Genomic DNA, 14654 nt, shown 5'->3' with positions numbered 1-14654 from the left:
AACTGCCCCCAGCACTGGAGGTGAGACCACCCCATGTCAGAGCACAGTGGGACAATCCCCTCCCTTGCCCAGCTGGCGATGCTGTGCTTGATGTCCCCTGGGACACACTTGGCCTTCCTGGCTGCCAGGGCACTGCTGATTCATATTCAGTTTGCYCCCAGGCCCCTGGGGGCATATTCCACAGTGCTGCTCTCCAGGTTCTTATTCCCGGTCTGTCCATACACCCAGGGTTTCCTGTTTTTCCAGTTTCCCTGTTCCAGTTKTGAAGTTCAGCACTTGTCTTTGTTAAACTTCATATGGTTGATGATTGCCCAGCCCTCGCATTTGTTGAAGCCTCACTGCGGGGCCTCTATCCTTGAGGGAGTGAATAGCTCCTCTCAATTTTATATCACCAACAGACTTACTTTGGACTTTTGGGTCTTCTGTCCAAGTTGTTTATTATGATGTTGAAGACCACAGGGCCTCAGGTGGAACCCYACCAGTGACAGTTCCCCAGTCTCGTGTCACCCCCATTCGCTGTTACCCTTTGTTCCTTACCCATGAGYRAGCTGCTCACCCATCACATGATGTGTTTATCCAGCTGAGCACTGGACATTTTCTCCAGAAGGGTCTTGTGAGAGACAGTATTGAAATCTTTATGAAATCCAAAAAAATTTCTTCAACTGGCTTCCCTTRATCAACCAGGTGAGTTACCTTGTCCTAGAAGGAAGTCGGGTTGGGCAAGTAGGACTTTTCTCTCATGAGGATATTCTGGCTGTGACAAGGGCAGTGGTGTCCTTCAGGTGTTTTTCAGAACTTGCAGAATAATCTTCTCCATAGTTTTACCAGATATTGAAGTGAGACTGACAGGTCTGTGTTTTCCAAAGTCATCCTTGCCTTTCTTGAACATTGAGACAACCTTAGCTAGCTTCCAGTCAGCTGGGAACTTCCCAGATGCCCAAGATTGTTCCAAAATCATTGAAAGAGGTCTCACAGTAACATCAGCTTTTTTTTTTTTTTTTTTTTTTTTTTTTTTTTTTTTTTTTTTTTTTTTTTTTTTTTTTTTGTATTCTTGAATGAATCCTGTCATGAAGCCATATAGTCTTACAGGGATCCAGTGGAGCAGCAGATCCCACACAAATTCGTGATCAGCTGGAAGTTTATCGTTCTCCCAGCCATGGTCCTCCAGCTCTGGGCACTGGTATCCTCTAAGCCCATCACCAGTGTGAAAGACAAGGGCGAAAAAAGCATTCAATGTGTCACATATGTCATGCTATGTATGTGCACAATACATGCACAGTTCAGATTTAGAATGGCAGTTCATATAAATTGCTTTATCAAAACTCTGGTTTGTAGTCTCTCAGGCTGTGCATTGCCATGTATATGGGAAAAGGGGTATGTGTAGCTCCTTGGAGCTCCTTGTAACTTAAGCAAAACATAATTCTAAACTCCTAAGGTGACTGTGCTACTCCTGGTATTGAAGCTATCTCAATACTGCATAGTTCTATATTCCTCTGCCCAAATCTTTGACTGAGTATGAGTCCATGTTTCTAGATCTGAAAGTCCTTGTTTTAGACCTTGTTAATAAGTGTTGGTAGATTGCTGGACACTGCTGAGCTCCAAGAATGGATCCCAAAACCCCTGGTATGCTTCCCACTGTAAGTCAGGGAATATAAATGTCAGTGATGTCCTCTGTGGACTGCTCCTCTTATTGGATTACTTAGGGACTCTTACCATTTCTCAAGCTCTAGACATTGATAGCAATGCTGCTTTAGTGGTTGGTTTGTTGGTTTATAACACAACGAATACAGGAAGAAAAGCTGCACTGAAACTCTGGTCTCTAAAAGTATTTTTGTCTATCCACTTTGGGTTAGTTTGGACCTTCCTATTTACTGTAGTGCTGTGGAAAGCAGAGCATTATGTCTTCTGTGCGCTGTATCTTCTGAGCATGCAAGACCTTCAATAATTTGCCTTCTCAGTTAGAAAAAATCTTTGAAATAAAAGTCCTGGCTTTCTACAGCATCTTTGTAATAATTTGTGCTAAATACAGCTGTTTTCTGTGAATGCCAGAGATAATGGCTATTCAGCTCCTTAGTAATCCAAGCCTGGGCAAAGCAGAAAGAGGGCTTCAGAAAGAAGTTCCTACAGCTAGTTTAAAGTTGGAAGTTTCTCGTTTGAGATACTGTGCTCCTGTTATGGCTCCAGTATATTCTAACTGCTGGAGCAATTCTATTCACTGGAAAGAAATCATAGAACAGAAGCTGTGCTATGTCTCCGTGAACATCATTTTGTGTGTGAAACCACCAAATACAGAATTGTGGGACCAACATGTCCACACACTGGTCGGACACACTACTGTACACTCACCAGTAGACCAAAACCTGATGCTCAGCATAGTTTAGAAGTATTTTTCTTTAAGGTTACAACATGCTGGATCTGAAATTCGATCCCTGTAGTACAGTTTGATGTCGTTTGCCTAACAGTTTCTCCAGAAGAAGTATGTGCAGTGTTGTAGGAAGCAAAGGATGTATTACTTTAATGTTCTTTTARTTTGTTCTATATATTCAGCTCATACTGGTTTTAAAACATTTATGAGTGATAATAATTTAAAAATAAACATAGCATCTTTGCTAAACTAATTATCTCAGTAAGGTAGATGACTCAAATGTTTCCTTAAACTTTTTCAGCCTTTACAAACTTGAAAAGCAGCAAAAGGATTGGTTGGGCTAGACAGTCTCTACTAATCCAGTGCAGCTGTTGTGGAGTGGAAGGTTTGACAATGCAGTTCATTCTTCTCTCTCTCACCTTAGAAAATGAAAACTTCCATTTATTGATGCACACGGGCTCTTTTTTGAAATAATCAGTTTTAAGTTTAATGTAAAGTGATGTTATTCAAACACACATTTGAGTTTTAAATCTCTCCTACGCAGTATTAGAGAAGTTAGAAGGTTTTCAAAATATGAATTAAGAAATATTTATGAGAATAATTAGAGTGTCTGCCTAATTATGTGGGACAAAAGGACAAATAATCTCATGGACACTATTTCAGCTGTGGGATTAGTAGTTTCTTTAAATACAAGGTTGTTAATATCCTGTGTTTGACAAGCTCCATGAGAATATTTGTCTGTGACTCTAAAGAAGCTTGCACTCTGAGGTAGGTAGCTGAAGGGAAAAGATCCAGAGTAGCCTCAAGAGCATTTCCCAGGTAAGAGATGGTAATGGCAGCCCGAGTTGTCCATTGCTCTGGGGCATGTCAGGAGGGAATATGCTACTGGTTTCCAGAGAGACCTGTCAAGTTGTCTCCAGTTCCCTCCACATCCAGGGGTATATTGGGTTACCCTGCACTTGAAAGGCTTGTGGCCTCTATACAGATCAGACTCTGACGTTTGATTTTGCTTCGTTCTTGAAATTTGTGATTCAAACAGGTCTTCAGATGCACATTGGTACAGTTTCCTTTCTTCTCCATAGCAAATTCTACCCTTTTTCTCTCCTGCCTGAACTGCTAGAAGTCAAAAGGGAGCATGGTTATCCACAGGCCACCCTTAGGCTGTTTAGATGTGGGGACCTTGCATAAGAAGCTTAAACTGGTAGTTCACACTGATCACTTGGCAAAATGGCCAAGCTGGCCTGGAATATTGTGTATCATGAATCTATATACACTTTCCCACATAAAACACATCCCACTTCTTCCTACAGAACTTGCTGTTCCCACCAGAGATTCACAGAATAGAAACTGACAGTCATTTAGGCTGGAAAACGCCCTTAAGATCAGTAAGTCCACCACCAACTCATTTACCTAAGCTCCACATCTAAATACCTACCATATCTACATCTTTAAGTACCTCCAGGGATGGTGKCTCAACTGTTTCCCTGGGCAGCCTGTTCCAATGCTTGACAACCCTTCTGGTGAAGAAATTAATCTTAATATCCAGTCTGAACTGCCAGACACAGCTTGATGCCATCCCCTCTTGCCCTGGGAGAAGAGGCTGACCCTTGCCTCACTACACCCTCCTTTCAGGCAGTTGTAGAGAGTGATAAGGTCACCCCCTGATCCTCCTTTTCTCCAGGCTTAAACAATCCCAGCTCCCTCAGTTGCTCCTCATAAGGCTTGTGCTCCAGACCAGTTCCTTTGCCCTTCTCTGGACACATTCCAGGACCTCAATGTCTTTCTTGCAGTGAGGGATCCAGAACTGGACACAGGATTTGAGGTGTGGCCTCACCAGTGCCAAGTACAGGGGGACAATCCTTGCCCTGGTCCTGCTGGCCACACTATTTCTGAAACAGGCCAGAATGCCTTTGGTCTTCTTGTCAATCTGGACACAGCTGGCTCATGTTCAGCTGGCTGTTGCCCTATATTCAAAGCAAAATAAATGTAAATATCTGCAAACTTCTATTTCTTTCTGTTTTTAAGATAATATTGTAATACTCTCTACTGCTGACTCTCTGTCAGATGGAGTAACTAGTAAATACCCGTGATTCAGAAGTTTTCATACCTACAAGAACAGTTTGAATTTTTTTTCAGCAGTATAGAGACTTTTGTCCAAAAAGGATGAAATATTTCAGATACTACACTTCCAACTAAGATCTAAGAAATGTTGTTTTGTCTGATGCCATGTTTTCCACTTAAACAAGCAGAGGCATGAGGATTTATATTAACAGTATAATTGAAAATGTATTTCAGATGATTCACCTGGTAACATCTCTTTGTAGGAAATTTAACTTTCTTCAATAGTGCATTTGGTGGTTTGGACCAGCTTCCAAAACTGCTTTGTAGAAGTAGTACTTAAGTAGTGTTCCAGAGGCTGCATTAGAAAGAGAGCAGCTGAGGCAGCTAAATAGGCTCTTTGCTCTTTAAGTAAATAGAAGAGGTCTCTTCATAGAGGTTGAAATCCAGCAATGATAGATAGAATTTCTGCAAATAATAGTTCTGTTTGCTGTAATGCAGGCCAAGATAAAGTTGTTTGTGAAAACTCTTGGTTTATTTTGGGTAATAGTGTATATGTATTATCCAAATCCAGTTTGCAGAACTCTTTTCTACAAAGTATTCCTGAAGAGGAAACTTCAGTAATGGAAAGAATTGAATAGGTATATTGATGATCAAGATTAAGATGAGTCCTTAGTGTATTGCATAGGGAAAATGGACACTAAAAATTATGTATTGAGAGCCCTTGCTTGGAAGTGAGCTATCTATTAAGAAACAAGCTTGGAAGGAAATTGCACTTTAGTTAGGGTGCTTTTATCATTGGAGGCTTTCTTACTCTGCAATTTCTGACATACGAGGGCTCCAATCTGATTTGGAAGTTGCTGATTTCCTAAAAGCTTTGGGTCAGATGTTCAGTGTCTTTATTACAGATAAATTGGAAGAAATTTCTCCTAGGTAAGGCACTTCCATTAGGCAAGTGTCAGATACAAAGGAAAACTTAATTTATGTTAGAATTTTGTTATAAGCAACTTGATCTTTATTGTTCTGTGCCAGTTTGTTTATGGAGAGGGTTCAGCTTTTTAGAAGCTTTGGATATGTAATAGAGAGCTTGTGTTATGTTTCAGTCTTACTTCTAACTTTATAAGTTTGTGTTCTTTGTTCCTCTCCCTGAAATCTATAGACCAGTTGTATTTTGAATACATACACAAAAAAGCCCTGTAAACCCAGGAATACTTTCTTTCTATCATGAATGTTGTTATGCGATATTCATGCATTAACAATTATAAAGAAATACGTGGTGGAGTAGCAGGGGTGGGGGACTTCACAATGTGTTGTGTCCTCTTTTACTGCATTGTGGGTTAGTCTTTTCCACTTAAATACCCAAACTTTGCAAAACCCAAAGCTAGAGTGTCATTGTATTCCGTTGACAACTGTCTTGGACTTCATTCACCACTACAAATCAGAAGGAACGGCAACAAAGCTTAGTGGTAATAACATGAGGAGGTCCAGAATCAGCACCTGTATGAGTTTTAATACTCTTTGCTAAGAATATGAATGTTTGTTTTTTATTTGTTTTCCACGCCAATATTTTTTTTCCTTTTCAACAGGATCCTCTCTGTGTAGCTATGAACTACAGCCATCAGAATATACTACAGACCCAAGGGCTGCCAAGTTATGTCCTAAATATCCTGTTCCAGAGAGGTAATATTAACAAGTTGTCTGATTTGGGTGGAGGGAGCAGAGATTTGTTTTGATCATGACAGTTCTTTAGAAAATGCTAACACATGTTCAGTCTTACCAGGTAGATGTTTTAGTGTATTATTGTATATATTTATAAAATGCCTTTTTTTTAAAAAAGTAGTGAAAATAACTCTCAAAGTAAAACTCAACTTGTTCATGTATGTGTTACTGAGACTATTGAGCTGATACCTTCAAATTCTGTTCTATCTTGTGACTGACACTGCTCTGAGTATCAGCTGTTTTACTGCCTTTCACCCTATCTATAGCCAGCTGCCTGTCAGCAATGCAGATCTGGGACAATCATGGGACATTTTTAATCTTTGGGAGGAAAAGTTGTATAGGGACATAGAGCTCTCTGCAGCGTTCTTCCTATACCTTATGTCAGCCAGTCAGATAGATGCAAATTGCTTCATTTTTCACTCTTTCAGTCCCCAGGTGACTAATATAAATATAGTCAAGTACCCAAAAGAGGCTGTATTTTATTAACAGATAATGTTSAGGTTTATTGTTTTAAATATTATATTAGACTACTGTTTGTGGAGTTGGATTATGAAGTTTGTAGCTTCATAAACTCTTGTAACTGCTGGCTGGATCTGTGGAGATGAGTATTGCTGAGAAAAGAAATGATCTGTTAGCTGTTGTGCACAGCCTTCTAAGTCAGTAATTCCACTAACTCAAGAAGAACCATSTTGTCTTTTCTCAAAATTTTCTCAAAAAGCTTCTCAAATGTACTCAGTAGTGGATTGTAACTGCAGTGTCTTTTCTTATGCATAGTTTTCTCTGTTATGTTTTTAGTAAGTGTTATATTTGTGTCAGTTCTACAAATTTTAATTTTAAGTCTTTCTTGTTTACATACTAGCCTCTCCAATKAATATTTTTTAAATATTGTAGTGACAATTAGTGGTAGCTGGAATTTTAACTTTTCCCCATATAGATTAATATTTCATGCAGCTAGCCAGCTGTTATAGCAGTAATACAAAAACAAATTAAAACTTCAGTTCCAGATTGCATACTAAAAAGGCTTGTTAGCCATAACTTTTGCCAGAATTATATTGACTTTCCATTGTGTGTTCCTATGTCATTCAGTCTCAATGAACGTAGCTTAATAAGAAGATAGAAGAATAGAACAATGTGTCAGAGCTCTAATGATGCTATGTAAATCCTCATAAAAACTACCACTGGAGTTATTTTTAAAAGGCTATTGAGGATGGAGTACTTCCTCTTTCTTATATGGTATTAATAATGTAAAATACGTTTGAGTATTTTTGAGATTGGAAAGTCTGAACTTAATGCCCTAAGGCAAAAAAGGCCAACATTATATCTGTAAACCACTGCTTTTCAGATTTTATAGTTATATTATTTGAGAAAGTGTAATTCAAAGGAGAAATGGAATCCTRTTCAGACAACCAGATGAAAACCCAACATCTTGTAGACTGAGGCATTCAGGAAGAACTTACCTAACATTCAGATTTGATCTGTGTCATAGTCTAACCCCGTCCAGCAATCCAGCCCCCTGCAGCCACTCTCTCCTTCCACCACTAGCAGGATCAAGGACAGAACTGGAAGGGTCAAAGGTAGAAAGCTTGTGGTTTGATATAAAGATGGTTTAATAGGGGAAGGAAAAGATGCACGTACAAGCAAAGCAAAATAAGGAATTAATTCATCACTCCTGTGGGCATGCAGGTGTTCAACCATCCCCAGGAGASCAGGGCCCCATCACATGCAACAATTATTTGGGAAGACAAACACCATCATTTCAAACGTTCCTTCCTTCCTCTTCTCCCCATCCCCTCCACTTTAKATCCTGAGCATGGTGTCATGTGGTCTGGAATATCCTTTTAGTCAGCTGGGGTCACTTGTCTCGTGTCTCTTCCCAACCTCCCATGCACCCCGCAACTTCCTCGCCATCATGGCAGTGCAAAAAAGCAGAAGAGGCCTTGTCCCTGTGTAAGCCCTTCTCAGCAATAAYAAAAATGTCTCTATACTATCAACCCTGTGTTCAGCACCAATCCAAAACTCAGCCCTGAACCAGTCACTGTGAAGAAAATTGTTTTTACCCCAGCTGAAAGCAGTGCAATCTGTCAAAGGTTGTGAACCCTCTGATTGCCATTAGTTCCATTGGATGGAAGTAACATATGGTGTGAAGACTGTCCCTTGATGTYTTCTGTATGATGACCAGGCTTCTTCACAGCCTTCAGCTGTCGTTGTCACTGGATTTTTACCATCCATCTTCAAGGTCTTATGTCCAATTTTGACAGAGTAGTACAGGCTGTCAGTGCAGTCAGCAATCCATATCCAGCCTGTATCAGCCACAGTAGACATGACTTCACTGTTTAGAGGATCCTGGAGGAAAACCTGTCCAGTCCMCCTGGCATTTATCTATAAACCAGCTGTGTTGAGCTGTGCCAAGGGACTGCCCTGTAGAAGTTATAAAGAGCAGTTAGCAGTGTCTTCCAACCAGACACCCCCTCCCCTCACATAGATTGCTGTATTTGCCCAGGGGTAGAAGGGAGAGAAAAAAACTCTTTGCAATCGAATACTTGAGTAATCAGATGAATCTTCTAAATAATTTGAATGTTGCTTTAAAACTACAGCTTCTGAGACCATTATCAGCTGGCTTGAATTTTATTTGTTCTTATTTGAGATGAAGCATCATGTTGCTATTTTTAGAAATTTTTAAGTCTTTTTCAGGAGGTAATATACCAAGATATAATCAAGGGGCCATACAAAATAGCACAGTTCATGGAGAATAGATTTATTATTGTATTTTTTATTAAGACACTTTACATCACCTACTCATTCAGTCAGAGACATTGAAGCAGAAGCAGATCTCAAAAGTGGATTCTCAGGAGTCCCATTTACTCCAGAAAGTTTGTAGGAACCACTAACCTATTATTTTAACATTAATTAAAACAGATTTAGCTATTAATTACTGCACATTAAAATAGGTAACTTAAAATAGGTAAGGAAATTGCTTTTGGTTAAGGTATATTAGATGAGTAATATAAACTCTGATGCAAATTGGATCTTTCCCTCTGTTGAGATATATTTTGGAAGAGTAGTTTAATCCCATTAGTTCCCTTCTCAAAGTGGATATTTTTGTATTTGAAGGCAGGAATGATATTCTTTTTCCTACTCCCATGTCAAAATGTGGGCTTTGTTACTGGTAGTGACAACTCATAAATGCTCTAGGCTTTCTGCAAAGTTGTAGCAGTTAACAATTAAATAAACCTCTCAAATTTCAGGCTTTTCCAGTAATACAGCATATAATGAGCAGCAGTATTCCAAAATAGGTTATGTTGTAAGAGGCTAAGAGGGTACATGGGCCGCCTTTTAAGTAGGGCAGTGATCATTATGGGTTTAATTTRTTTTTTAAGAACTGTGACTAATGCACAATTACTTTGCTGTGCTTAACTGCTGTATTCATTACTACCCAGAATTAGACCATCAATATGAGCATCTCCAAATGCATTTACCTACTTAGCACTGTAAGCTTAGAACCATAAAATTTGCAATCATCAATGACTCAAAACAAAGACCTAGGATCTAGTATGGCAGGTGATCATAATTTCTCCCAATTTCTTTACAGAATAATTACATATTAATGGTTTTCAGCATGTCATTCTTTTCCCCCAGAAAAACAATGGATAAGAAGGATATGGCTAAGGCAGCTGGTTTATTCACTATGTGTTTAAAATGATYGCTAGAATTTTGGAAAGACATGGTCTTAAAAAATCCTTATTGAGGACAAAAAATTGTAGATTTATAGATCATTGCTGAAATGGGGAAACTGCTGAAGATTATGTTCATTGCTGTTACAGTCCACTGAAATCTTTCAAGTAAGGAAGACTGGGCAGAGTGAAACAATTCAAAAGACTTTTTTCATTGGATCCAATTACAGGAAGGAACATGTAATTCATGTCTGAAATGTAATTGGGAATTGATCAAATTACATGATAGGCCACTTTGATATCTGATGTAGTTTATGAGCAAGACAGACAGCTACTAAATGGGAGACATTTAGAAAACAAAATTACCCACATTTAAAGGAAAGTTTTTGCTCTCTTATATCTTTCTCTGGTGGACTTGATAGCAGGTTTTTCTGAGGACTCTGCAGTTTAGTGCACAGTATCAATAGTTTTTTATGAGGGTGCTTCCAAAACAGTTTAAAGCAAGAGAGGCATCCTGGCATGTTTTGTGTGATTTCAACAAAGTTAACGAAAATAAACACTGATTGTATTATTCAATATAAGAACAAGCTTCGTATGGGGAAAACCTGGAAATAAATACATTAGTTTTGCTTGGCAGCAGTTGTGAATGCTGATGTCCTTCAGCTCAAAATGTRTACTCTCACGAAGAGTATGGTTATTCTGCAATTTTTTTTTGCTGTAAATAGGGGCCAGTATTCCATTCTAACATGAGTGAAAGGCATTGTTTCAGCTGCTGGTTCACCACCTGACACTTGAAAAAAAGACATTTAAGTGGAAATAGGAATATATACTTTCTGAGCCATGTCATTTAAGGGTGGGAGGGTAATAATTTCCTATTGGAATGTACACTGCAGCCTCACCAGGGTTATTTGTAAGAACTGCATCACTTTCCATTATGATCATCCTCATTTCAGCAGCACTTGTGCATTCAACACATGGTTTCTGGTTGTGATGTTATAAAGGTAGAATGATTGCATCTATTCACCTTTCATTTGTGTGTTGATGTGGCATTTATATTAAGTAGGAGTAATTTTTTTTTCTGATTTTTTTTTTCTTGTGTCACCAGTGCACCTATTCCATTCTTCCATCGCTGTGCTCCTGTGAACATTTCCTGCTATGCCAAGTTTGCAGAGGCCCTGATCACCTTTGTCAGTGACAGTAGTGTCTTACACAGGCTGATTAGTGGAGTTATGACCAGCAAAGAGATTATAATGGGACTTTGCTTGTTATCACTAGGTAATTGTTTTTCTCATTACTAGCTATTTCTTAGTGTACTGCATTAGGAGATTGTTAACACCCTCTAACCACAATATGAGTAAAAATCATGTATAATAGCAACAATCCCTTAGAAAATTATTCTGAATGCTTTCTAAAAAATTTATTTGAGAACTAAGTAACTTATTCAGAAGTAATATACATATGCATTCCTGTTTTTATTCCTCTTCCACTGATTGTGAGATAGAGGATGCGTGGCTAGTTAGCCTATGTTAGTTTTGATATAGTTAAAGAGAGCATTCTCTTTTTCCTAATTTTTATTATAACATTCTCTTTTCCCATTTGTAATAATCATTTTCTACCACCCCCAGTACAAATCAACCCTTTCCAAATAGRAAGGACAGGGTGAGAAATGCACAATGGCACTGGAGGGGATTTAGTTTGTTTCATTTAGCGTACTTGTACAAAGATATGAGAACCCTCAGAGTGAAAACAAGAAAATTAGATGCCCATTTGTTGTATTRTGTGTTACCTTCTGCCCCTTCCTCCAAAATTAAAAGCTTCAGATCTTTGAAAATTTCAGCCTTGTCTGAAGAGTTGGAAATTCCCAACAGTACAGAGGTGCTGAATTGTTTCTATAGCTGAGAGATGCCTCCAGCCTAGAGTGATACTTTATACAAGGCTGAAGAGGTGTTAACAAAGTTGTCTTGTTTAAGGTTGAATGTTGCCCACCCACATAAATTGCTTTCCTAATGGGTCTGTTTAGTTCATACAAAGTATAAAATCTGAAATCCTGAAACGGGAGGATCAAGATACCATGCATATGAGCAGTATATCATTTAGAAAGAAACACTACAAAGCTGTATCAAATACGGGGTCCTTTGTTTTCAGTTTGCTTTTGTGGTTAAAAGAAAGTGGGGGAGGAAGGGAAAAAAAAGAAAAAGAAAAGGTGATGCTAGATACAATTAACCCCCCCTTACACGCAGACACAAAAGACCACTGTGTACGTTTTCAACTATATCTGGAAAGCTGTTTATTTTTAAATCTTGACACCTTCAGTATTTGGTTATAATGGTAGAAAACTGTTTAGAATCTGAAAGGTAGTGGCTGATTCACAGTGCTACTGTTCAATTAGAGTCAGAAGCTAGTGCAGAATTTACATACAGTTAAYTTAAAAAATAGCTTCTGTAATGTCATAGTTAGATAGAAGTTATTTCTTTTAAAACTGTTGGTTAGACTATGATTCAGAAAGCCAGATTCCAGTTGTTTTCATGTAACTGCTGAACACAAACATGTATGTTAAAATACGAGGATGCACTTGCACRCACCACTCACTTAACCTGAGTTGGCTGTATAGTTTTTTACTTATGACTGGCATGACATTTTGGAATACACAGGTATCATATTGACTGCACTTGTTTAACGTGTATTTAAGTGCAGGTTCTGCTGTGGTCCCCAGAAGGTGTGCTCATGTTACCAGACCCAAAGTACTGTTGTGTCTTGCTGTATGTTTGGTCATTGTCTAAGTACATCCCTGTCTGTATGCACACATTATGTCTTGTATTTTATCTATTGTGTAAATGTATTTATGCTCTCTTTGTTTTAATCAACATTATCAAATCAGAACTTGTAGAGGGGCCTAATTTCCTTTATTGTCTGTTCAATGAGTTTGTAAGCCTTGGAAATAAAATCTGTCTGTACAAATTCTTTTGGAATTTGTTATCTTAGTGCAGTGGGAAAATTAAGAAGGCTATTTCTACTTGATGTAATTAGTCTGCTTATTGTATTTGTCTTCTTTTGCAGTGTTGTCCATGATTTTGATGGTTATAATAAGGTACATTTCAAGAGTACTGGTCTGGATTTTAACAATTCTTGTCATTCTGGGATCACTTGGTAAGTTTTGTTTGTCTTCCAGTTTGAGTGCCCAGTGTCCTCAGCCCAGCTACATCACACATGGATCTTGGAAAATGTATTTCCCCTCAGCRTTTTTTCTAATCCCTTTACAGATGCATATCAAAAATGCCACATTAGTAATTGCAGACCTCTGCCAGAGARTACATTACTCCTTGGATATTTGCACACCTATTTGGCAGGCAAGCTTCATGTCAGCCTAGCTCACTGGAGCCCACAGGTGTCAGTGCATGAGTTTTGTCACAGCACTTGCAAGACAACTCTAAATGTTGCCTACTCCTTAACCTGCTTTCCAAATGGATCAGTAAGGTAGCTAAACCTGGGTGTGTCTGATGGCACACCCATGCCGGGGGTGGTGTGCAAAGAAATCAAAGGGCAGCTACTGTTTATGCAGCTGGGTATGTTTACAGCCCTGACATATTCATTAGCCCTTCCGTTCTTTGAGTAGCTTTTTAAGACCTGTTCTTGAAGAGAGGAAGTAAAGGTGTTTGTATCGCAATTCCAATAAAGTTCTTGTATTTCATATGACTCAGGAAGACCTGCATTACCTAGATCATGTATGAAATACAACCAGCCRTGCTGTCTTGGAAATGACCAAAGATTGTCTCTTACAAGTTATGTAGTTGGTGTGAAAATAGCCCTTTTTTATCACATTAGCTAATTTGTAAAATTAGATTAAAGACTACAAATTAGAAATCTGTAAAACTAAAGTTTTTTATACTTGTTACTAAGTACTTAAGCCAAAATGTCTGGGCAGATGACTGCAGGGAAAGAACAAAAATAGAATAATCATATTAAGAAGCACTAGTGATTTAATTCTTGCAATTCATGGCTACAAWGGATGCAAAAAAGATCAGCAGACCATCTATATTTTTCAGGATCACTTTGGTATTCTGCTTAATGGTCTCAAAATCTGTGACCAAGGAAAAGGAAAAAAAATAGATTTTTTTTTCATTTATATTCTCTTTAGATGCTGAGCAGTCATGTTGAGTGAAAGAGTTGATAGACTTATTGGCATCAGCTACTATGTTCTAAAAAGTTTCATCCATTACACTGCTTCAATAAAAAACTGTCTTTCATGACACATACTGCTTATATTGTCTTAACTGTTTTTTAGGAGATGTCAAAAGAGCATTTTTCATTTTAGACCTCAACAGTATCTTCAACAAAATCGTGATGACAGAATCACAGAGCTGTGGTTGGGTAAGGTTGGAAGCCACCACAGAGGCTCATTTGGTCCAACCTCCCTAACAAACTTATACATTTGATTCAGAAATACCAGCAGASCAGAGAAGGACACTCAGCAGAGAAAATGAATGTGTCAGAGAGATGTGGTTGTCTCCCTGAGGGGCTGGAGACCTGTGTTTAAGAAAGGTTGTACCTTGGAAAGACAGCTGAAATAGGAGAGTAATATTCTGACCTATCGTGGTTTAGAACGCTGGTCAAAAGCCAGGCACCCACAACACCTGCTCAGTTGCTCTCGCCCACCACCACTGGGCAGAGAAGAGCGAAGGGAAAAAAAAAATCAGCAAAAATGGTTCATAAGTTGAGAAAAGAAGCAGTGAGGAAATGCTTGATGGACAAAACAGGCTCCACTTAAGTTACCAAGTGAATTTATTACTAATAAAGTCAGAGGAGGAGAATGAGAAATAAAATAAAACCCTCAAAGACACCGA

General features: G+C 38.6%; 1 protein-coding gene across 3 annotated transcripts in view; it reads left to right on the top strand.

Annotated features, from left to right (window-relative positions):
- Positions 1-14654, top strand: part of SLC44A1 (solute carrier family 44 member 1) — an 81476-nt gene that overhangs the window by 33567 nt on the left and 33255 nt on the right. For all 3 annotated transcript variants that reach the window (XM_057385183.1, XM_057385174.1, XM_057385166.1), the window contains exons 5-7: positions 6010-6103; positions 10919-11088; positions 12871-12960. In XM_057385183.1, coding sequence (XP_057241166.1) covers positions 6010-6103; positions 10919-11088; positions 12871-12960 — 354 coding nt within the window. The remainder of the gene's footprint in view (positions 1-6009; positions 6104-10918; positions 11089-12870; positions 12961-14654) is intronic.

The sequence above is a fragment of the Malurus melanocephalus genome, unplaced genomic scaffold (genome assembly GCF_030028575.1).
Source record: "Malurus melanocephalus ecotype Western Australia unplaced genomic scaffold, MMel_1.1 scaffold_15, whole genome shotgun sequence".
NCBI lineage: Eukaryota > Metazoa > Chordata > Aves > Passeriformes > Maluridae > Malurus > Malurus melanocephalus.
The sequence above is the reverse complement of the archived record's forward strand: the minus strand, read 5'-3'. Positions and strand labels throughout refer to the sequence as shown.